Genomic DNA, 24,738 nt, shown 5'->3' with positions numbered 1-24,738 from the left:
TATCATATGCACTTTCTTCTTTTGTTCGGACTAAAGTGCGTGTTGATGCATATACATAAGGTTCGGCCTCATTCCCTCTTAGGACATTCTATTCTATGGCACTAAACATACAAGGGTTTTCCTTATTTTTACTAGCCATTTTTTTTACTTTAACCATAAATACCTAAAAGGTTTTAGAGATTGGTAAAGATTGAAGTTAGTAGATTATTATGGAAATTACTTTAACAATGCTTTTTCCTTTCAATTATATTCATAAAGAATGCTAGTCAAAGTTTCTCGACCATATTGATATCCAAAACAACTTTAATCATGATTGATGTTACTAGTATGAATGAATGTGTGTAAGGTTGTGTAAGGTTTAGGTAAGTTGGCGCAAAACAGTGCTTTCGAGTTCTCACTTGTATTTTTTTTTCTGTGGTTCACTTGGGATCTAGGTAGGCCTGTACAAATACGGTTTCCACGGGTTTTTTTAACCAAACCAAGCCATGCCGGTAGACAGCCAAGTCGAGCAGTTTGGAAACCGCGGTTTGCACGGGTTTCACCGGTTAGCCGCGCTGTGAATGAGTTGTCACCAGCCGCAGGCAGAGAAAGCGGGAGGAAGAGCTCGATGAGCTGGCTGGTATCCAGGTTCACGCTCCGCTCCAGGCTCCGGCTATGCTGCTTCGTATCACCGTTCTCTGCTTCTTGCCATCCTGGACTTGTGTGTCCATTGCCGAGTCCTTCTTGGCGCTACAGAGCTCGTCATTCTGTATGGCGGCAGCGATGTCGTTGTGCTGTCCGGCGGTGTTCGATTGTTGCGGTAGGGGATGTGAAGGGATGCCGGGTGCTCGACGATGTCGCGGAGTGAAAGATTGTAGGCGGATTGGGAAAGCTGCGGACGAGGTCGAGCCTCTCTCACCGTCGGTAGCACCCGCACGATGGCGAGCTGCCCACCGAGGTCAGATACAGCTGGTGGTGCTCGGGCTAGTGGTATAGGCCGACGAGCCCCTTCCATCAGCAGACATCATGTTGCTAACTACGGGTTAGCTGGTTTAGAACTGGTCCTGCCTAACCTGTACGTACGCGCCTCAAGTGGTTTCTTTTGGTCCCGTTCCACGGTTTAGATGGGTTTGAGACCGTTCCACGGTTTAGTTGGGTTTGAGACCGAACCATGAACAGGGCTAGACCTATCCCTTGCAAAATTATTTTAAATTATGAGTACCTCCAGATCCTAAGCGAAGAGTCTCTGCTACAGTGGTACTACGTCAAGCCCATCTTTCTGCACTATCATCCTTATAAAATAAGAAAAATATACCAGTGGCATAAAGCGGAGCGGAGGAATGATGGAGTTTTAGGGCAAACCCAACGCGGGCTACTAGAGGTATTAGCCTCAAACAAAAGAAAGAGGCCACGTAGGTTGATAGATCCGAGGCTATTTAGGGGGTGTTTGGATACCCTGTGCTAAAGTTTAGCACCTGTCACATCGGATGTTTGATGCTAATTAGGAGTATTAAACATAGGCTAATTACAAAACTAATTGCACAAATGGAGTCTAATTCACGAGACGAATCTATTAACCCTAATTAGTCCATGATTTGACATGTGGTGCTACAGTAACCATTTGCTAATGATGGATTAATTAGGCTTAATAGATTCAAATTAGCACATGGTTCTGCAATTAGTTTTATAATTAGCTCATGTTTAGTCCTCCTAACTAGCATCCGAACATCTGATGTGACACCCCCTTATTTTCACAATGCAAGCTCTCTGTTGCCTCTGCCACAGCAAGAAAAAGAAGATGCGCGAGAGAGAGAGGTGGGTGGCCTCAACCTTTTGCCAGATGAAACCCTGGTTACCTCCTCTGACATGCTGCGAGGCAATTGACTGGTGTGATGTGGCTGCTGGGTGTAGCGTTGGGCCTGCTTGCTCTTATGGGGACGCGAAGCGAAAGGTGCGGAAATTTCGAAAACCCCCGTCCAAAAGCGTCGTCAAAGCGAGGTGGCTCGCCGTGTCCACTCCCCGCCCACCACCGCATCATGTGGCCTCCTCCTCAACTGAATCCCCCCGCCTAGATTCCTAATCCCCTCCCCCAATCCCGGCCCGACAACCACGCCCACGGCGGAATCCCATTCCGATTCCTCCCGCCCCTCGCCCTTCCGGGCCTTCCCCTCCCCCTCCCCGCCGTAGGTGGGGGGCTAGGGTTTGCGACACCGCCGGCCTCCTCCGACGCGGCAGCGGCCCCCCGGCGCCCGGATGCTATGCTGCTGAGCTGCAGGTCCCTCGCCACCTGGGTGCGCCGCCTCGTCGCTTGCATGGGGTGCGTGCGCCCCCCCGCTCCCTCCCTCGTGATTCTTCAGTACGTGTCGCCGTGTAGTCACGATCCCCGGATGCGATGCGAAGTTCTCTGCTCCGGTTCGGGGCACCCCCTGTATGCTTGTTGCCCCCCGATTCAGATTGTTGAGCTGGTGGCCTGGTGCTGTATTTATATTTGTCAGTCTTGCGTGATTCTGATTGGTAGGCTGGTCTGATTTTTTTCCATTTCTCACCTTTCCAGTCGAGCTCGCTGATTCCGTCGTATTAGCTGATGGTATCTTTGCTCTTGTTTAATCTGCCTGGCCTGTTTCCGTCATCAGAGATGCCCCTTCTAGTCTGACTTTGGAACTAGTCCTCTGGAAAAATATTCAGTCTTTGCCTGCTGAGTTCACAGAGTAATTTTTTGTAGCTCACTGCAAAATCGTGTATTGGGTCACAAATGGTCATGATTTTAGTCTTTTCCTCTTTTGTCATACAAGATACAGTCAGCGTAGCTTATCTTGGCTCTTGGATATCCGGTGCTAATCGTTTACTGGCCAATCCTGGTTTGCTACAGAGCAGAGGTTGCTTTGGTTGCTGTGCTAAGCCAACTCCTATAACTGCCGTCGACGAGCCTTCCAAGCGGTTGAGGATCCAGGGGCGCTCTGTGAGGAAGGCTAGCTTGTCGGAGGACTTTTGGAGCACGAGCGCTCATGAGGTGGAGAACAGCGGGATCCAATCGCAGAGGAGCATGTCTTCGATCAGCACGGTCGCGCAGTCCAGCGATCAGCATGGTGCAGGAAGTAGCAGCAATCCAAATGAGTTTGTAAATCAAGGTAAATTTATCATTGTATTTCTTGCTTGCCTTATACGTCCACCGTGTTAGTGTCATCTGTCAAAATGATGCTGAGTCTCCAGTTTATTATTTGATTTTCATCTTTCATGTGAATGGAAATTGAGTTTCAACATCTAGTGAATATAAGGCTAATGGCTCTGAGTTCTCTGTAAAAGCTACAAATTACTACATCAATATCAAAATATTTGTCATCGGTTAGTTCAAAATGAACTATCAACATAAAAACATTTTGATATGGAGGTAGTATTGGAAAACAAAGTCTTTGTTTTATGTTTAGTTCTTTTATCAGTCTAAAAAGTTAGCATGAGATGATTCTGCAGATAGATTTGTGGAAAGCTGGTGATGTAAACTAGTGAAAGCCTCTATTTTGTTGAATTGCACTTTTCTGTAAATCCACAACTACAATGATCTGGCAAATACCTTTATAGCATTTCTCAGTTTGTTGTTCCTAAATGGTGAATGTTTTCCATTTAATATATTTTCATCTTATTTGAATCCTCTTGCTATGATATTTCAGGTCTCATGCTCTGGAACCAGACCAGACAACAGTGGGTTGGAAACAAAAAACGCCACTCTCGATCTCAACAGCTTCGAGAACCAAAATTAAGGTGGGCTATCTTGTGTCTTTCTGCTGTCACCTTAAATATCTTGTTTTCTTAGGTTCCATATCGTGAACTAAAAGACATCGTCACCGAATGCATTTTTATTGGAAGTAGATGCATAAATGTTCCTAGTACAAATTAGATTTCCTCAATTTCTATTTCTTTTTGCTGGTGGTACAGTTGGAACGCAACATGTGAGAGTCTGCTAGGGAGCAACAAGCCATTCTCCCAACCAATACCTCTTGGTGTAAGATCCCATTCTTTTACTGATTGCTTGTTTGCCTTCAGGACGTTCTTAAACTCAACTTACATTTGCAGGAAATGGTAGATTTGCTTGTGGACGCTTGGGAGCAAGAAGGCCTGTACGATTAGGCCAGTGAAGTTCATTGTTTGACTCAGATTAATCTCTTAATTGTATTCAGAACTTTAGATGCACAAAAAGCTCTAGGTTCTTGAACGCATTACATTTCCTGAGCTCGATAGTTTATCATGAAACAAGGCAGCATCCTTATATTAATCAATTGTAATATATTATTCCCGTCAAGCGAATGAGATCATTTGATGATATTGTACGTGGTGCTTCAATTGAAAACATGTTGGGAGAGATAAACTTGACTCGTGTAACCTGGAGACTGAATAAAAACATGGAAATTGACATTTGTATGTGCAATGCAAGGTGAAAATACTGACGTAAGAGATACAAAATTCGTGGCCACTTTGTGAAGCCATTGCCTGCTACAACCTAGCAGGTTGATGAAGGCAGGCTAACGCATCTATTCGAAACCCAGCTGGGTGAGGCTAAAGACAGCAAGTAAAACACTCAGCATTAGTCTCAATAAAACCCTTTACATCAAAGAATGAAATAGGTCCTCCACACAATCAAACACTGTAGTTCTTGTACATAGTTCAAACATCACGTCACACCAAACCAAATGAATTTGAAGTTCAAGCACTCGAGGTCTTTACCGAACAAATTTAACAACCTAAGACAAATTTAACAACCTAAGACTCGTGTGACCTTCAAATAAACTGTAGCAGGACAAATCTCCATTTAATTGAACCCTGTAGGCAATCGTGGTTGTTGCAAAAGATCGTTCTTTGGTTCCTCTAATATGTGTTGGCCATAGCCCTGATTGCCCAATAGAGAACTGCTGAGACCTGGAAAGTCAGGCATGTTACATGCACCTGGCATGCTTTTCCAGGCGAAAGAATCAAGCCATTGGCCTGCATCAGTTAACAGCTTAGGCTCTTGAGAAGAATCCGCATCAAAAAGTGAACTTGACAGGTAGGGATAGGACTGGTCCTTCGAGAGTGGATCATCATTTAAGAAACCTGCTTCTAATGATGTACCAGGCATCCTAGCATCAGAAAAACTAGCATCTGGATAACATTTGCCGTAAGCGAAAATAGCATCAGAACCTGCAGACAAGAAAAGTAAGCCTTGCATAATCAATTAACGATCTTACAATGACAGGAGAGGTTAAGCACACTTACCTGCCGAAGGTGAGTTTGAAGCTTGAATTTCATCGAAAAGACAGGCCTCAGGTTCACAGTCACCAATGACTGAAGAGGAAGGATGCCTCATAGGGTAAGCATTTGATTGTGAAACTATATTGTATCCAAGAGGAGGAAACACCGTTTCAAACAATCTTTCAGACTTTGTACAGTCATCTAGTGCATCACCCTTGTTAACAATTTCACCCAGCAGACCAGTGTTTTGTGAAGACATGGACTCTGGAGATTGAATACAGGTGTCAAGCTGTTGTTCAATAAGAGAAGCCGTGGGGCATTGAAGCAACCAGCTATTACTAAATTCATAGCTGGAACATTGGAATGAAGGGAGCCCTGTCTTCTTGGACCTGTGTATGGTCCCAGAAGTAGAGGGATTGCCATCAAATATTGGATAGCCATTGGCAGTGGCACTACCAAGAGGCACCGACTGACTCTTTGTCAATACATAGTTCAAATCATTGGAATAAAAGTTCTCCACCTTGTCAAGAGATTGCACATATGACAGATCACCAGTAGACGCGTGGCGCTTCAAAGGGTTTGTTGGAACCACTGGATCCTTACCATAGTCAAGGTGCTGAAATACCATAAGATCACCCACAAGATCATCCATACCAACAACTTTTTCCTGCGTTAACTCGTTTGATCGTTTCTTGCCACGTGACTCATCAGGAATGTGACGGTTCATGTCTTGATCCAGAACCCGAGAACACAAATGTTCTGGATAGAGAGGCAAATTAGCTCGCTGATGCCTCTTCAATCTAGTATTCCAGTAATTTTTAATTTCGTTATCGGTGCGTCCAGGCAACTGAAAGAAACACAATACCAGTTCAGTGTCCAACAAGGCCAAATGGAATCAGTAAAAGAAAACACTTTTCAAATTTAAGGGATGTTCACTCTGTGTGAAGATGAAAAAAAGAATTTTAACAAGTGTATTTGCAAGAAAAACAACACAAGTGAAAGGTCTTGGAAGTTTATCAGAATTTGACAATGAACAGTCAAAAGTAACATGAATATCTATTTTGCACAACTAGTCATGATATAGTCACATAATGATATAAAGTGAATATTGTCCATGTTTAATTACAAAATTCAACATCCACTACCACATGCAACACCAACAATGCCACTTTCATATGCTCATCAACTAATGCATACTAGAATATTTACCCAACAGTGGCTCTTTGTTTGGCTTATGTCATGCCCTTAGAAGAACAAGAAAACCAATAGGTGTGTCCATGCATATCAAGTTATCTGCTGACAAGCATAAAAAAAAAAACTGGACCTGCGGGGGGTAAGACAGCCCCCGGGAAAACCCCTGAACCCCTGCCCCACCCTTACATAGCGGCACCGTAGCCCGTGTGAGATGACCAACAACCTGGGCCAGGCCTTAGACCTATGCTTTGGCATGGGACAGACGAGGGGATTTTTTTAACCCCAGCCTGAAATTCGCTCCCACAGGGAATCGAACCTAGGACCTAAGGAGTGCTACTAGAGCCACCTAACCAACTCAGCTAGAGGCCCGTTCGCTGCTGACAAGCATAAGGAAACAACTACCAGAACTGCGCCATGATCAAAATTATTATAGGCTAGATGAACATCAGCAGCAAGTGTGGCATCCTGAATAAAGCAACTGCAGCCTCAATGACACTGACATCATAAAGTTTATGTAGGGTAATATCTGGAAAGAGATCAAAACAACCTGACAAGTACACAACCATTCTTGAAGTGTTAAAAGACATATTAACTACACATGCTTTCAAGCATATGAGAACATGGGAGCATTGAGAAGCCTATTAATGTTTAGTGCAGGAAAAGAAAAGGAACTTATAAATAGCAAGCAATGCATCATCGTATATGCAGAAATGCAAAGCTGGAGATAACGATTGCAGAGCAAATTTGGCAACAAGTGTCAGAAATAAAATACATACGAATTGATCAAGCCATCTAGGAGCAGCCGAGCAGCAGAAAAACACTCCTTCCAGTTAGAAAAACATGACACTACAGGCTAATTCAAAAGGTACATAAAAACGTAATGTTTTGGCAAAAAAGAGACAGGTACTTCCACTTTTGCCACTGCCTCCACCCCCCCCCCCCTTCTACCCGCACAAATCTCCATTGCCTATCAGGAATTAGGAGAATGCTAACCATCTCATCAAGCACAGCTACAAAAGTTAGCATCTTAGAGGCAGCTGAACTCCTGGAGCTCATTGGTGGACACTGGGCATGACAGTGGTGGAGCTCCTGGATCCCCACACGGCAGCAAGCTTCTGGATCCCAGTGTGGCAGCGTACCTCTTGGATCTCAGCACAAGCATGCAGCAACAGAGCTCCTGGATCTGGATGCAGCAGAAGAGCACCATGCGATGGCAGTGCCTGAATGGCGCCGGCTAGCGAAGCCAGAATTTGATGGGATTGTGGCCATAGAACACAGCGAGGGCGGCAGCAATGCATGGATAGAGGCACGTGGATGGCAGAGCCCGGAATTGATGGTGCTGTGGCGTGTGGCATAGAGAATGGAGGTGGTGGCAGGTGATATTCTGGTAGGGATGAGTGAGGATCAGTGGACAGGAAGAATGGACATTCCTTTATTTCTGCTACACTGTCAGAGACGATGTGTGTTTTTCCAACTTGAGGGAGTAATGGATACAACGAGATAACCTTTTATTCCAAGCAACTTGGGGGTAGGCAAGAGATGAAACCCAGCATTAACTATCAAAAGAATCATCGGTGCATGTATTAACATAACATGACTTCTATTGCTAGGGTTTGTGTGTGTGTGGTGGTGGTGGGGGAGGGAGCTGAGCTCAAAATGAAGGTAACGTAATAAGGTAACAGAGAAAATTATGTCATAGTGAAGCAAAAATTTGCTCATGACTATGTCATGAGGCATTGAAAAATGTTTTTGTCCATCTAGCTTCATTTCATTGACAGCAGACAGCATCATAGCATAATAATGAAAGGATTCCATCTCACGAGCACAGGAATTAAAAAATGTTTCTGGCAGTTCTATATGGAGCAATACACTAATTAGATTATTATACTTCACTACAATCCAGGCCTTAATGCCACCATTTTATAATTAACAAATCAGTAATACTAATAAGTCGTCTTCCAAGCCCATTGAACTAAACGGCACAAATCACCTTCAGGATGCGAAAGAGAGAAGCATAAATGTTTACTACTGGCATATATATCCCTGAATATGTTATCATGTGGCAAATACATGCAGTATTTGGTGAAAACAGCATAAAACTTTCATCGTTACAAGTCCACTCAAGAATCTCATTCCCATCCTTTCTAGTATGAACCAATCTAATATTACTAGTATGAGACGAGCGAAAAAGCAAGGGCGCAGCACTTACATGGGACGCCATCTTAGCCCACTTGTTCCCCCACATCATGTGGAACTTGATGATCTTATCAACCTCTTCCGCGTCGAAGGGCCCCTTCTTGAGGTCGGGCCTGAGGTGGTTGGCCCAGCGGAGGCGGCAGCTCTTGCCGCAGCGGTTGAGCCCCGCGTTCCGCTGCACCTGGTTCCAGTTCCCCTCGCCGTGCGCCTCGACGTAGTCCTTGAGGCGCTTGTCCTCCTCGGGCGTCCAGGGCCCCTTCTTCAGCTGGGGCGCGCCGCCGCCGTTCCCCGCTCCGTCGTACCCCACGCTGTCGGTCTCGTCGTCCTCATCGTCGTCGTTCTCCTCCTCCTCCTTGCCGGACGACAGCGGCTGCGAGAACTCCGCCCCGGCCCCGGCCTCAGTGTTGGGCGGCAGCTCCAGCGCGGGGTCCTGCTCCACCTTCACCGTCATTTTGCGGCGCCGTGACGCGCGGCCGCAGGACGCCCCAGCAACTGATTCTCCACCGCAAGCGAGACCGGATTGCTGTATCTACTGCGAGGAATCGAGCAAGGAACAGAGCAAATCCATCAGCAGAGGAAAAGAAAAACCGGGAGCCCAACCCGATCTGCAGTAATTGCAATTCCAACCCAAGCAAACCCAATCTAATCTAATCTAATCTGGACAAGGGGGAGGAAGGATCACACTCGGGGCTGGAATGGTACCATGAAGAGCGGGCTGTCGTCGGAGCAGATCAGCCGCGGTGGGGTGGGGCGGCCGTGGCGGTGAGGCGCGCGGCGGAGGCCGCGGCGGAGAGGGTGAGAGCGAGAGCGAGCGATGAGTTTGGAAACTGGTTGGCAGCGGCGGCGGCGGCTGGGGTGCTGGACTAGTATAGCAGGTGCGCTGAGTGCTGACCAGGCAGTCCAATGTCCAACCCGGGCAAGGGCCGTTTTTGTGTGGGCGCTCCTGTTCGCTTTGGATGGGCCTGTTTCAAATTGGGCCCGTTTAACGGGATGTAGGCAAAAAGTTAGTGGGCTATGTTACGACTTACGAGTCGCATGTGGACCGGAAAACCTAACGGAAATCCTACCCATCTTCCTGCTTCCAATATTTGGAGATTCGTGCAAACATTCACACCCGTTGGATCGCCACACCCAAACTCTAGCCTCACCTCCTTCCCCTGCACCCTCCCCTACCTGCGTCGCTGCCCCCGCAGCCGGCCGGCGTGCCTCCCCGCACCGCCGCCGACCGCCGGAGCGGGAGAAGAAGGCTGAAAAAAATGTTGGATTCAACTTTTTCTAAAGAAATATTTGGCTCAATTTTTTTCGAATAAATGTTGATTCAACTTTTTCGAAGAAACGTTGGTTCAACTTTTTTTCCAAGAAATGTTGGTCTAACTTTTTTGAAAAATGTTGGTCCAATTTTTTTAAAAAATATTGACAATATTTTTATTAAATATTTTTGTTGTTAAATAGACTTTGGTGGGCTATGCTGCAGTGTGTTATAATGGCTGGGTGGGCTGGAAGTTTCAACCCCTATCTATCTTCCACAAGATAGATAGGAGCCCCCTTTGGGAAGCCTGGAAGCTAATTAGCTTCTGGTGTTGGAGATTTGTGTGGCCAACAGAGCCCGTACGATCTCCATCGTCGTCTCCCCCGCCTCTCTCTCGTTGCACGCCACCGCGTGGGTTGAAGCTGGGGCCTTGGTGGAGGAAGCTGGGCGGCTCAGCAGCGAGGTCGCCGCCGGCCGCGGGCGGTGGTCGAGGCCGGCGGTGGTGGGCAGCGGGTGGCGGAGTTAGGGTTAGGGTTCAGGGTTTCCAGGGCCCTCCAATGGCCACCGGACTTAGAGAAGGTCGGGGCCGGCGACGGTGGCGCTACGATCGGCGGTGGAGGCGAGGTAGCGCGGGAGCACCGCTGGTCGGGCAGGGCAAGATCTCGGTTGGTGGTGGGAGTGACGAGATGTGCCGGTTTAGAAGGGGCGAGGTGGCAGGGGCGGCGGCGGATGGTGGGCTAATGGCGCGGTGGCGCGGCAGCTGCCGGTCGAGGCGTTGGACGAAGGGGTGGAAGGTGGGAGTCACGGCCGGGGAAGAAGAAGGCTGGCGCTGGGCTGTTGTGGAAGAAGAGGAAGTGGTGGGGTGGGGAAGAAGAAGGAGGTGGTTGTGGGTTTAATGGGTCTCTAATTCATCCCCCTATCTGGCTGGCCTAGGGAAGCCAGGTAGGAGCCTCCAATGTGGACCGGTCATACGGTACACGATGGTCTATTCTACGGGGAAGTAGATGTAGTAGTCAGCCTGAGCGATAAAAGGTTCGGGGGCTATTATGAGTCGCATGTGGACCGGTCATGCGGCACACGGTTTAAGTGCAAGCAAGGAAAGCTATATTTCAAACCTACAAATTAGACTATATCATTACGCTTCTTACGTTAATATCTTCTGAACATGAAAACGCTTAAATATATTTGAGTAACTTTTGAGTTGGAACAATTTAGTCGTAAACTAGAAACGTTGGCGCGCTTGCCGCGCCAACTGTGGAGCTGACCAGCTTAGTTCAGGACGTATGCCTGTGATGCAAATGGATCGCCGGTCCAGTATTGAATTCTTTATCTTATTTATGATTCACAACTATTGATAATAAATTTAGGTAAGGAGTAATGGTAATTCTTGGTTTATTGTATTCATCTTAACAATGTCAGGACACATTTCATTTTTTGAATACTTTGTGGTGCTACCTGTTTTGTGTTTCACAGGGAGAACCGTGCAAGCATCACAATACTGTTTGCTCCTTTGATGTGGCTTGTACATTTAGAAATGATTTGATAATGAATGCTGTCTAAATTTTTTTATTACCCTGTAATCTATCTGCATCATTTGCTTGACGTGTCTTCCAAATTTGGTAACAAATCTGAAAACTGTGTATTAACCAATGCTCCCAATAATCTTCTCTAACCTTGTCAAACTATGTGAATGCTTTCCTTGGATGTGCCTTCCAATTCTGTAGTTGGCCGAAACTTCATAGCTCCTAGGCATGTTGCCCCAGATCCAATTTTATATGCACAATACAAAATCTAAAGAAGTAGCATGCCCTCAAGCAGGTAAACTGAAATTTTCTAAAAATTAGAACATATTTAGGCTGACAAAACATTCAGGTTTTTAATTTATCACAAGATAACTGATGAGCATGTGGATTTGGCAAGCAGGTATATTAAATAGAACAGAAAATTCAAATCTAGAAAAGTAGCATGCCATCAAGCAGGAGTATACTTTTTTGAAAATTCTAGTGATGAGTAATAGAAGATTTCTAATCTATGATAAAGAAAAGAAAAATTCAGTCTGATTAGTGTTAATTTGTCTTCAATTCATACCACTTAAAAGCACAACAAAGCAATGGTATATGACATAGAGCTGCAGAAAAATCCTAATTTGTAGTGCCAGGATGAATTCATATAACCTCTATCATGATAATGGTAATACTCAAATCATCCAAGCATCGTTCTTCTTAGATTGTATTGATCAACTTGTTACTTTGTGCGCAGCACCTTGCTTTCAGCAACCAGCACTGAGCAAGCACGCTGAAGCTCAACTTGCAGTAAGTAGACTGAGGAAATGTTGACAGCAGTTATCACGCCAGTTTGAATCGTAAGCACATGGATCAGTTATAGTTTTTCCCTTAGATTATTCCCCCAAGGTTTATCAATCCGTGGAAACAAGGTCACATAATCTAGACTAACTAAGCATCATGAAACATGATTCGAGTTGCAAAGTGATTGTGAATAGGCATGAATAGACATGGATAGATAAGAAGCATGAACAGATATGAACAAGAGGTAACTCATCTAGAGCAAAGCCTAAACTATGCATATGCTGTAGTTCTAGCTAGATGGCAAGTAAACACATGGTTCTCATTCAAAGCATCTTTAAACCACCACCTCTGGTCCGACTCCCGAAAACACCCACCTTACACAGCATCAGATCCTGTCACAATCCTGCCTATCAGCGCAAGCAATCTAAGGGCATGAACATAAACCACATGTCTAGCTGTTATGATAGATCAGGCATGCAATTCTAGTCACCATGACTACAAGATCATCCTATGCAATCTACTACGTAAATAGATTGGAATAAGCAAACTCATAACAGGAGAAATCATAAAAGGAGACATATAGATCGCTATTGAATTGGAACCAATCTATTACTTTACTATGAATGATTGTTCATCACAAGATCTCCACCAAGGCCATACCCGTGACTTGTGAATCCTAACTCCAGAACTTTAGCGTGGATTTTCCTCATAGGGTGATCACGCAGGCTAGAACCTAGCCTAAGCTAGCCTTCGAACAACTGCACAACCCTCAACTCTCTATAGATAGTTGTCCCTCAAGTTCCTTAGCTTCTTCTGCTTCAAATCTGAATTCCTCTCCCTTGCGGGCGCCTAGGGGGTCATATTTATACCCTTGGGAAGTCTTGAGGCATGCTCCACCTTCCCTTGCACGAGCTACTTGCTTGAGAGTTAAGCAACCTAGATTTCCATAAAATCTGACTCGCCCAGAATTTCTTTTTACGCAGCCCTTCCTTCCCGACGTCATATCTCCCACGTCTGGACTCCAAATAGGGCAAATCCAGTGCCTAAAATGTGTAGTACGAAAAGATCTTCAACTTTGGTACTCATTAATTTCCCTGAAAATGAAGTTAAGGTTCCCAAAATAGCGTCGCAAGATAATCTATCTGATTTCGAACTTCTCTGCGCAATAGGTATTTCGGGGGCCATATCTCCTAGCTTCATAATCCAAATTATGCTTTCCATATGTTCAAATCGAATCTCTCGACGATAGCCACAACTTTGGTAGTCAAACTTTCTTAATTAGAGGCTGTTTAGGTCTCTGAATTTGCACCAAAAGACCATGCTATCTTGGGTTGTGCGAATAAGTTTATGGACTTGGATGAGATCGAGTTCGGGACAAGTTTACAGACTTGGGTGAGAGGTTGGGACAAGTTTAGGGATCGTTATGTGCATTTTGATAGTACCGGAACCGGGATGAGAGATTGGGACAAGTTTTTAAGGATCATTATGTTTATTTTGAAAGTATTGGGACCAGAATGAGAACTCGAGATATGTTTAAGGACCGCTGGTGAAATTTACTCTATTTAGAATGAGTGATCACGTGATAACACAAAATGTGCATTCATGTGTGTTGACGTCTTCATGTTTAAACCGCTATTTATCACGAACAAAAATAAATGTGCATGCATGTTGATGTGTTCATGTTTAAACTGCTATTTATCACTAACAAAAATAAGAACCAATGAAGGGTCCAAGCTGTTCAATGTAGTCGCCTTGCCTCACCACGCCAAGGCCTCAGCAAGGCGAGGCGAGCGAGAACACGCGTGTGTGGCACATCCTTTTAAAACTTCACAAACGATGCACTCAAAGTCCACATATTAGGTTGGTTAGAATCTCCTCAACTTCCTATACGGAATTAACCACTTTTAACTTCTTATTGTTGAATGTAAGTCTTGTAATTTTAATTGATTTAATTAAATTAAAATGGGTTTAGCTCAACTAAATACAACAATTACTTTGTGTGTTTTGCTATAACTGATTGTGTCGGTTCTACCATAACGGTCAAAATAATTCTTCACCCACACAGGATATTCCAGTTTTCATTAGTGGTGAACAGTAGCTGTATCGGTTAACAAATCATCAGGAAGCTGACTACTCTTCTAAGACAAAAGTGAAGGGACTTTGTCGATCTGCCTGACTTCCATTTTTTCCAAAGCTGACCTAGCTAGCCAAGGGTGCGGTCGAGAATTGGTGCCCTAAATGGATCTCCAACGAACTATGGCCGTGTTTAGTTGGGGAATTTGGGAGGTGCCAAATTACTGTTACAGCACTGTAGCACACTGTAGCGTTTCGTTTGTATTTGTGAATTATTGTCCAAATATTGACTAATTAGGCTTAAAAGATTCGTCTCGCAAAGTACAACAAAACTGTGCAATTAGTTTTTAATTTCATCTACATTTAGTACTCCATGCATGTACCGCAAGTTTGATGTGATGGGGAATCTTCTTTTTGCATAGTGTCAAAGTTGGAAGTTGGGAGTAACTAAACATGGCCTATTAAGGGTACCCACCCCTAGACTTAGCTTGGTTCAGGTTGCCATCGCTGCACTTGATCAGGTAAGCGGAATGCAAAGACATTTAGTGCAGACCGTAGCTCATTTCGAGGCAGACCGTAGCTCATTTCGAGGTCATCAGTACGTACACAGAGCACAAAGCTCAGAGGAACTGATGAAAACGCATCAGCTTTCATTGTTTATTTGCTGCTGCCTCCTTCGAAATTGTAGTTCGTTTTAGTTTTTTTATAAGTGATGTATGTTTAGGTGCATAATAATATCTATAAATCTAGAAAAATCAACACGATCTATAATTTGGAACGGAGGACAAACAAGATCTCATCAGATGGTTCACCGGTCGTGTCGATATGTGTATATCCATGGGTTCAGCTCACTGGGGAAACCCATTTGGTCATACGCTCCAATAAGAAAGATGGAGACTAAACAATGGCCTGCCTTTCTGAGACAACTTGCAAGATGAGCTGATGAGCCTGAGAAACATCATGTATATATAACTAGCAAGATGGCCCGTGCAAATAGTGTGGGTAGCTAGTTTTTTGTTAATACTAATATTTAGATGTTTTATTTTAAAATAAATGGATATATAAAGTTGTGTTAGTCATGTCATTGCAGCAAACCAGTGTACTATCATATTTTTCTATTGTCATATTTTGTGGCATGTCTTTTTGAACATGAATTAAACAGGACAGAGATACGTTATATAGGAATATATTTTTTTGTATTTACCGAAGCAACATAAAGTTTTCTACATTTTTCATAGGAACAATTTGTTTTTATATTTTTTATTGGCGATGTATATTTTTATTGTGAATTTTTTTGTTATGATGATAAAATTATCTTATATTATTATATTTTTTTGTATCGATTGGTTTAAATGGATTTGATTATTTGACCTCACTGTATTTTTCGTGGATTCTTTATTTAGCTTTAGTACGTCCCAACCATATAAAAATTAGCTTCTAATTTTATTTTTATAAATATTCCAAATTTATAAATATATTGATTAGTTGTATTCTATATGAACTCTTTGGATTACTCTAGATCATTATATCATCATAAAATCCGATGGTCTATATTCTTTTCTTATTTTCTAACTAACATGGGAATATTTTTAGACCCTCTTAAACGTGGTGGCTTCTTTTAACACAAATGTAATAGGATGATGATGAATCCCTATCCAGCTTGTTTGAGTGATCTAGGCGAGAGAATATGGACTCTAGGAGCCGTTTTACTATAGTGACTGATTGTGGTCTTGCACCGAGAGCGGGGTCCGATGGGACCACCTCTTTTGAGATTCGGCCATGGCAAGGATGGCGCACGCGAGTTAAGGGAGAGGGTTTTTGGTTCGGGCAGCAAAAGAGCGTGTACCTTTTGTCCAGTGAGTTGTTACTTTCCTCTGGTGTTTCTTTCTAGGGTCCAAAGAGAGTTATGCTCCCCTCCTTTTGTACCGGGCGAGGCTGTCTACGGTTATAACCATCTTACTCTGAACACAACAAGTCGGTTGCCCCCACCCTAGAGTCCCAAGGCTACATGCCTTGGGATTCGTGGTGCATGAATCCTTGATCTTGCCTTGTGTTGTCGTGTAACCCCCTGATGCACATTGACATCTCTTAGGAGGGAGACCCTCTCCTACCGTCGGCCATGTGGACATGCCTCAAATCTCTTGCGTTGTGCCTGGCAGTTTGATAGGACAAGTGAGAGGGATCAGCTATCGTGGCCACACCGCTCCTTGCCTATCGTGTTGTCAGGTCGAGGGGCTAGGCGATCCTTCCCTCAGACCAGCCGATCCTGGTCTTCCTCATAATCTTGATGTCTTGCATGGAAGGTGCGCCTGCTACACTTAGACCTGCCCATCTTGAGTCTAGCTGTCAGTCCTATCACCCACGGCTCCACGAGCGCTTTTTCTTCAAGCCGAAGGCAATGCCCGCACCCCTACCCTACACACTACAATGTCGATCCCGGGGCGGCCGGGCTCCTGAGGTCGTTTCGAGAATGACATTTTGAGCCATCCGTGGGCTCCTCTTACCTTCAGGAGCTATGTGGCCCGGACCCATGGGGCCTCTAGGTGCGAGGACCCGTGACCATTGGTAGGTGGCTCTTTGTTGTGTCCCATGCTTCCACACGGCGTGGCAGTCTAAGTTTCTCCTTGAAATGTCTGCGCGGGGACCCTAGTTCCGTTGACGCTGACAACAACCCTTGGCCTTACACCTAGCCAAGGATTCCGAAGTTCAGGTGTGGGGCCAACTAATTATCAAGGCGGACATCGCTTTGAACGCCACTCCGATGTCATGCGATCATCTTAATCACACAGCAGTTTTGATCCCCCACGTCCTGCGGCACTACCGTGCTCTGTTCGTTGTGGGACCGTGATCATTTTTTCGGCGTGCAGTTTCGAAAGCAAAGAGGCACATCGCCAGCTTATAATTCCAAATGGAGAAAGAATGTTGTATTTTTATTTAGTAAAATTTCATCCTCCGTGGGATATTTTTTATTACATTGTTTGTATCGATTAGTATAAATGAATTTGATTATTTATCTTTTTATACCAAAATATTTTTTATTTTGAAATTCAGATATTAATTAATTATATGCAAAACAGATTTTACTTAAGGATTCTGATTACCAATATCAAGGGCAATTGGAAAATCATTTGCTCATTGGTTTTTAACATAGATTTAGTTATTTATTATTTGTATTTTTGCATGGACGCTTTCTTTAGCTTTAATACTTCTCGTACCATATAGAAATAAGCTTCTAATGTTTCTTATTTTGAGATATTTCAAATTTATATATATTGGTTAGTTGCACTCAATATGAACTCTATGGATTACGTGGACTGTTATATCATCTCAAAATTCCAACGATCTATATTCTTTTTTCTTTTTTTAATTAAAATGGAAATTTGTAGACCAGCTAAACATGGTGGTTTTTTTTAACACTATTGTAATAAGATAATGACGAATCCCTGAGCAAATACTTTTCTGTTGAAAAATTTGTGCAACCAAATTACTTGTATCGATTGCAGTAATGTTCTATTTATATCAGAGTCAGCCATGACACCTGACCGGCCTAACATTATTTTGTTCAGAAACGACATGTCTTGATGACATGAACTTCCCCTTTGTGCATGACCAGAGACGGACGTGTTTTATGATGGCATCTTTTCTTTCTTTAGACTTTTTACACTTAACTGGAATCATGTTTATGGAAAGATGGAGTTCAATTCCGGTAGGAATTAGTAGTAGGCCTTTCTACGTTAAGAAAACAATGGAATCCAAGTTTGATAAGAAATACCAACTTTTTAATTTTATATGGATTCTTTAGAATAATATAAATCGTTAGATTTACATAGAATCCAATGGTGCAAATCCTTCTCTTTTTTTTGATTAATGTGAGAATTTCTAGACCTTCTCGTCGAATATGGTAGCGTCTTTTAACACTATTGTATAAAGATAATAGATTCCTTGCTCACTACTGGGTCTATCTGTTGGCATGTCGTTGGTCATCATGATGCATCATGGTGTATATATTCAGAAAGAAATTGTCTTTCTAGGACAAAAGCTAACCCATTGATGCATGCAGCTCCCCAAAGGCCAGGTCCTTATCCAAGAAAGGAGGGGATGGACGACAGAGACTATGAGAAGGAGACCAAGTGGACGCATGGTCGCTAGGAAGAACAGTAGTGTCATCATCAGTTACAAGTTGTGCCAATGTTTGCAGAGCAAACAGAATCAGCTACAGGCGATCGATCCATTCCATGACGCATCTACACAGCGATTTTGGATGAATGATCGATGCATGCACCATTCATCTGCATGTCTCTCGCTCCTCTTTGCTGATCTGATCGAAGAATAGGCAATAATATTCCAAGTGGACGACGCCACTCTGGGAAGATATCAAATCGTCGGATTATGAGATAGGACGTCGTCGGCATGACTCCACGGTCCACACGGCCGGTTCTCTCCTCGATCGGTGCTGATCTCCGGGACTTGTTCAGTCTCGCACGCCCTGGTTAATTGGTCGTTGCTATTGCTCTTGTAGTGTGTAAGTACGCAGGCGATGAGAGACTACAATGAAGAATGAAATACAGTAGCAGTTCCTTCCTAAACTCGTTGATCTACAAACTTACCAAGCAGTTCACTTATTGTCCAAACTTTTGCATTCAGTGTTAATCTACCTAGCTACTTGGCATCTATGTGGCATCCACATCGTGGATTTTTTATTTTTCCAACTCGTTGTGTTTCAAGTAAAGAATAATCATGTGTTTCAAGGCCTTCCTGCCACCTGAATTCTTTTATACCAGTTTATTTATCTCAAAATTGGATGGATGGAAATTTAGATGTTGGGAGCCCCGGCCCTAAATTAGACTCAAGACGTTGCGTAGGCCATCTAAAAAGATGATCTTTCAAATCCAATCAATTAATTTGACTTATCAAAAATATTAATTAATTTGGATAATACCCACAAGATTTTGATTAGGCCATCTGAAAATGAGATATCCATACCAATATGTGATCCTTGAAATCTTCATCTTTGTTAATTTGTCTGATAATGTCACACAAAAGATTTTACCTATCTTTTTATATGGGCTGTGAGGATAATGCTTATACAAAAGATGTAGATTAAGATCCAACATATCATGAGGGACAGTGGCAGTTGCGTTCTGATATGCAAGATGGCCATATTATTTATCCAAATCCTTGGATTCCTCACATTGCTAGCACAATGTAAGTACAGTTTTCTCTTCTTATCTGCTCATTAGTCACAGATCCGAAATTGGAGCATAGGGTGACTCTTCTCCCTTACTATTATTCCTTTAATTCTTCCTCTTCCTCACTCCTTTTCATCCTCCATTGTTTGAGGGGGGGGGGGGGGGGGGGGGGCTTGAGCCCCCATGCACCCTCGACAGCTCTTGCTGATCATTAACCTATTATTATATTATTACTAATTAAGTTTATGTATGGCATATATATGTACATGTAGTACTACCGTACCCATGAATTCAAGCTTTTACAACTACAGGTCGCCCTCGACTAAGTGAGTCTAGGAGAAGCTACGACCCAAATAGTCTTGAAAAGACAAGTAGTATTAAACCTCAAATTTGTAGTATTCTCAAAGAAAAAAACCTCACACTTTGCATCCAACCAAAGTTTTGCGTGCACTCTTGCCCTCTAGTTTTACAAATGGTGCCCACTACTCCGCCGTCATCCGTGACGAAGGTGAGTCCACCGTATATACATCCACTCACAGTATGGTAACCTACACATACACATGCATGCACCTAAATTGCTTTCTCGTACGTATCCGGCACCGAAAACGATCGACCTATACATGCACTTGATGCACGATCGAAGAAGCTGAGAAGGATCAAATAAAGCTCCAAATAATGAAGTGCCGCAGTCGACGTCAAAACTATATATGCACCAGATCAGACCTGCCGCTGATCGAGACGAAGAAAGAAACGCAGACGGCAGAAACCACCCGGAAGCCGCAGCCAAGACGACGCCAAGTTCATCGCTCTCCTGGCTGGATGCACCGTACCGGCCGCCTGCACGCGTGCGCCGAGCGAGAAATAGTGGCCAAGACGCGATTTCTCGGCTGCATGCTTCACTTCTTGTTGCCTCTTGCTGGCTGCAGCTTGGCATTGCATTGGGTTCGGAGTCCACCCAGAGAATTGGGCAAGGGCTCGAGAATTTGAGAGTGCAAACAAGCCGGCATGGTAGCAGCAGCAGGGGGGGAATTACAGGCCGGCACGGCGCCGGTAGAAGATGATGGAGCCGCCGGCCTTTCTGAGCAAGTTCTATGTTTTTTCTTTGGACAAGTTGCAGCTGGATTCATTGTTCGGGGACTGGATCATCATCAGGATTCAGGAGGCATGCATGTTGGTCATCCTCATGGTACTATTTTAGTACTGCAAATCCATGGAGTGGCGATTAAAAAAAAGGGTACGAATAAAAGCCAATTGGAAGCATGGGCGCGATCGAGTTAGGGGTGAGAAGGAACCAAGGAAGGAATTAGAACAAGATCGAAGACCAGCTACGCTGCTACGGCAAGTTGCGTGCCTCTGCAATGCTGCCACAGTACGTGCCGCTTTTAGATGGTTGATGTTTCCTCACGACGCTGAAGAGTAAAAAAAGTTGTCTTGCACATTCCCGGCATCGAGAACGACCTCTGTACAATACAACGACAGACAGAGTGCGCGCGCGAACGAGAAAAAGTCCAACCAAATGCAGTACGTTTCAAACTGTCCATAGCAGTCAACAATTAAGATGCATGAACTCAAGAACCACACACGGCCTGAAACTACCGCGTTCGTTCATCAGCCAAGTTCATTGCACTCTGGGACATCGGCACATCGCGAAAAGGCACGGCCCGGCCCCCAGACCGCGACACGTTGTTTCATACGTGTGAGAACGGGTCGATCGATTGAGTCGTCGTTCATGCGCTGCATGCCCCACCTAGTCCAGGATGGAGTTTTACGGCTGCCTTTTCGATCAGATCATTTGCCCTCTTCTTGGAATTGATCATCTCTTCAATGACAAGTGTGTCGCAAAGCAACCGGGGAAGGTAATATTTGAGTCTACAACATCATGCTAATGGCTTCATTAGATTGTTTTAAATTTAGAAGCAATAACCATTTGTTGATTGTTGATCGTTTGAGACTTGTCATCAAATGGTTCCTTGGTTGTTGTGCTAGAAAAAGGTACTACTCCTATATTTGGATCATGGGTTCAGCTCACCTGGACAGCCGATCGAGAAGTTAACGTGAGGAGACTGAATCTAGCTAGTAGCAAGCAATTTGCTCGAGAGTTACAATAATATTTCCGTGGTCAAGTTGCAGGGAGCTGCATGAGCTTGAGAAACGCCTCGATCGAAGTTCATATGGCTCATGACCGGATCAGGTTGGCATATATCATGCTGGCTGTCACGCGGTACAGTTGTTTCGGAGTCCCAACCATGGATGGATTCAGATCCCCAAGGCAGTCTGAATAAATAATGTACTGGCCCTCGCTCCAAAGGAGAGTATAGATCGAAGAAAAGAAAGAAATAAGAGGAACATCAAATGGACGCACGGATAAGGGTAAGCAGGAACATGTATCATATGATCGGCTATTGGAATTGCAAGTCGTGCCTTTGCAGCATCTACATTATCGGTGCTTTCCGATGATCCATTCATGTTTGTCACCTTTTCGCGCACCTTTAAAGGTTATGTGTGGATCTTATTATGTGTCCATCCATAGATCATAGTATGTGTAACATTGTGCACACCTCGGAGTTTTGTACGCGCACGGAGAGCGACGCGTCCACGGCAATTTACGCCTCAGGTAACGGACCCAACGAAGAGATGTTTGGGATCAGAGCGTCATGGGCCTGCCGCCTGGCGGGTGCGTGCATGTTCCTAAGGTACGGCAGGCAGATGCTGCGTGCATGGATGCACGAGGTTAGCGATCTCGCCAGTTCATCGTACGTCTCGGACACGTGCTGGGGTGCTGGGCCACGCAAATGCATGTAGCATTAGTCTTTTAGTCTTCAATTTTTGCATATACTCTAAATTACTATTCATTTTGGTTTCTCCACGTACATAACTTTTACTGTATATCTAGACATAATATATATCTAGGTGCATGTCAAAGGCTATGTATTTAGAAAAGCCAAAACAAATAGTAATTTAGGACGGAGGGAGTAAAATATATGCCTAGCTTAAGTTTAAGAGTGACAGCACCCATTAGACATAATATATATTTAGGTGCATGTCAAAACCTATGTATCTAGAAAAGTCAAATAATTTAGGACGGAGGGAGTAAAACGTAAGCCTAGCTTAAGTTTAAGAGTGACAGCACCCTTTGAGCAGATCCTGGCTCCGCCCCTAGTCTCGGACAATCGAGACGATGAATTATCGGCGATTCCTTTTTGCCAGTGAGACCTAGGGGTATTTGGATACGAGGTGAAACTTTAGCAGGATCACATCGGATGATCGGATGCTAATTAGGAGGACTAAACATGAGCTAGTTACAAAACTAATTGCACCGATGGAGTCTAATTCAAGAGACGAATATATTAAGATTAATTAATCCATCATTAGCGAATGGTTGCTGTAGCACCACATTATCAAATCATGGACTAATTAGATTTAATAGATTCGTCTCGCGAATTAGACTCCATCTGTACAATTAGTTTCGTAATTAGACTATGTTTAATACTTATAATTAATTAGTATCAAGCAAACACCCCTCAGCTATAACGTACACGCTGTCAGTGTACTTGTTATATAAAATGATGCTGCAAGTGACAGTCCGGCCGGAGTCTCAGCTGGCACGGGCGTTGGCCGCTCGATCATCCCCCGACACGTACGTGTACGTGCCTGCCGTAATGGTGAATGCTTCTCCCTGGCAGCGACTCCCTCCTCCGATACACCTCACCTCACCAGCAAAGCTGCTTGCATTGTCTCGTACGCATCCGGCGTCTCCCGATCGAAAACGACCTATGCAATGAACAGAGGCAACGAAGGTGACAAGGTTGAAACTACTCTCTCTCTCTCTCCAGTCTCCACCGAAGACGCTGGTGAGCAAGTACAGCCGGACGCGTGCACGAACAAGCTCACGGCAAAAACCGCCAGGGAAGCAAAGCGTCCCCCCTACATGGCTACGTACGTTACATAGCGGCACTAAAAAAAATATTGTAATCCATGACGGTCAAATTTCATCACAAATCATCGAACACTACTAGAAAAATTACCTCTCGTCCACGACCTCAGTACCGGTTTAATTTGGACCCGGCACTAATGTTAGCATTAAGTATCAGGCTTAAAGGATAGTCCCCGAGGAGGTCCCCATGACCCCCTTTAGTACCGGGTGGGGACTCTACCTAGTACTAAACGGTGACCTTTAGTACCGGGTAGAACCTCCACCCGGTACTAAAGGCCCTAAGGCACATTAGTACCAGGTGGAGGCTCCACCTGGGACTAAAGGGTCACCTTTAGTACCGGGTGAAACCTACACCCGGTACTAAAGGTTTCCCACCGCGCGGCCTTATCCATCAATCTGCACGTGTGGCCTTATCCTCTCCCCGGGCTCCCTCTCCCTCGACGCTCCCATCTCCATCTCCCTCTCCTCCCTCCACCGTCCTCCTCCCTATCTCCCTCTTCCGCCAATGCATCCTCTCCCGCTGCCCCTCCCCTCCCCCCTTCGCTCGCCCCACACTCGAGGCAGTGAGGAGTGGCAACGGGGCGAGGAGCAGCGACAGCGCACGGGCTGGTGGGTGGTGGCAATGCTGGTGGCTGCAGCGAGCGGCGACGGCGCTGGTGGATGCGACGGTGGGAGGACGCGGTCTCGGGCGGCGGCGGGGGGCTCAGGCGGAGGGGTGGTGTGGTCGGTGGGGGCTGGCGATTGGGGAAGGGGGGAGGGCTCGGGCGGAGGGGCCGAGCGGAGGCGGGCGGCGGGGGCCCACGACGGCGGAGGGTGGGGCCGGCAGGGGGATTTTATTTGTTTTTAATTTTAATACCCTTTTAGTACCGGTTATCTCAACCCCCTCTAGTACCGAATTATTAGTACCGGTTGCACAACCGGTACTAGAGAGGGGTTCCCAACCGGTAGTAGAGGCATTTTCTCTAGTAGTGGAAAAATCATCATAAAACAACATCCATGATGATTTTTTGATAACGTCGTGTATTGATCATCATAGATTAACCTGCGTGACGTTTCGGCGTAATGGTCACCGATTAACGTAATCCATGATGTTTTTAAACCGTCATAGAATGGTCTCAGGCCCGCGCAACCCAACCCAAGCCCATCATCTGTGACGAAAATAAACGTCACAGATTTGATTGCCACGTCACTCATAGCTGACATGGAGGGTAACATGGCTGCTGACGTGGGTGAGGATGTGGCTGATGATGTGGATATCAATGATGATGTGGCAGATGACGTGGCAACAAGGTGGAAGATGATGTGGCAATGATGATGTCACCACCATGTGCTATTTGTTAACAGGCCCAATTCATTAATTTCCAGCTCATTTAGCAATATATACACAACCCATATAAA

At 44.7% G+C, this 24,738-nt stretch overlaps 2 protein-coding genes across 3 annotated transcripts; one reads left to right on the top strand and one right to left on the bottom strand.

Annotated features, from left to right (window-relative positions):
• Positions 1–1,953: 1,953 nt before the first annotated feature.
• LOC101759193 lies at positions 1,954–4,392 on the top strand. 2 transcript variants are annotated; one of them, XM_012845665.2, is made up of 5 exons: positions 1,954–2,335; positions 2,854–3,107; positions 3,645–3,735; positions 3,910–3,976; positions 4,048–4,392. In XM_012845665.2, exons 1-5 carry the CDS (start codon positions 2,238–2,240, stop codon positions 4,099–4,101), a joined length of 564 nt encoding a protein of 187 aa, XP_012701119.1. In that variant the 5' UTR covers positions 1,954–2,237; the 3' UTR covers positions 4,102–4,392. The 2 variants fall into 2 exon arrangements, with proteins under 2 accessions (XP_012701119.1, XP_004965939.1); XM_004965882.4 differs by having other exon boundaries at positions 1,957–2,296.
• Positions 4,393–4,532: 140 nt separating this feature from the next.
• On the bottom strand, positions 4,533–9,445 carry LOC101758787 (transcription factor GAMYB). The gene is made up of 4 exons (XM_004965877.3): positions 9,292–9,445; positions 8,603–9,121; positions 5,224–6,046; positions 4,533–5,148 (listed from the first exon to the last, which is right to left on the bottom strand). Exons 2-4 carry the CDS (start codon positions 9,038–9,040, stop codon positions 4,781–4,783), a joined length of 1,629 nt encoding a protein of 542 aa, XP_004965934.1. The 5' UTR covers positions 9,041–9,121; positions 9,292–9,445; the 3' UTR covers positions 4,533–4,780.
• Positions 9,446–24,738: the final 15,293 nt, after the last annotated feature.

This window comes from Setaria italica, chromosome IV, assembly GCF_000263155.2.
Source record: "Setaria italica strain Yugu1 chromosome IV, Setaria_italica_v2.0, whole genome shotgun sequence".
In the NCBI taxonomy this organism is placed as follows: Eukaryota; Viridiplantae; Streptophyta; class Magnoliopsida; order Poales; family Poaceae; genus Setaria; species Setaria italica.
This window is presented reverse-complemented; position numbering and strand designations above follow the sequence as displayed.

Excerpts from the sequence above, each read along its gene's own strand:
- LOC101758787 (XM_004965877.3), bottom strand. The coding sequence starts at position 9,040 with ATGACGGTGAAGGTGGAGCAGGACCCCGCGCTGGAGCTGCCGCCCAAC. Across the intron at positions 6,047-8,602 it reads GGGCTAAGATGGCGTCCCAT|TTGCCTGGACGCACCGATAA; the intron begins GTAAGTGCTGCG and ends TGTTTCTTTCAG. Across the intron at positions 5,149-5,223 it reads TTCAAACTCACCTTCGGCAG|GTTCTGATGCTATTTTCGCT; the intron begins GTAAGTGTGCTT and ends TCTTGTCTGCAG.
- LOC101759193 (XM_012845665.2), top strand. The coding sequence starts at position 2,238 with ATGCTGCTGAGCTGCAGGTCCCTCGCCACCTGGGTGCGCCGCCTCGTC. Across the intron at positions 3,108-3,644 it reads AAATGAGTTTGTAAATCAAG|GTCTCATGCTCTGGAACCAG; the intron begins GTAAATTTATCA and ends ATGATATTTCAG. Across the intron at positions 3,736-3,909 it reads CTTCGAGAACCAAAATTAAG|TTGGAACGCAACATGTGAGA; the intron begins GTGGGCTATCTT and ends CTGGTGGTACAG.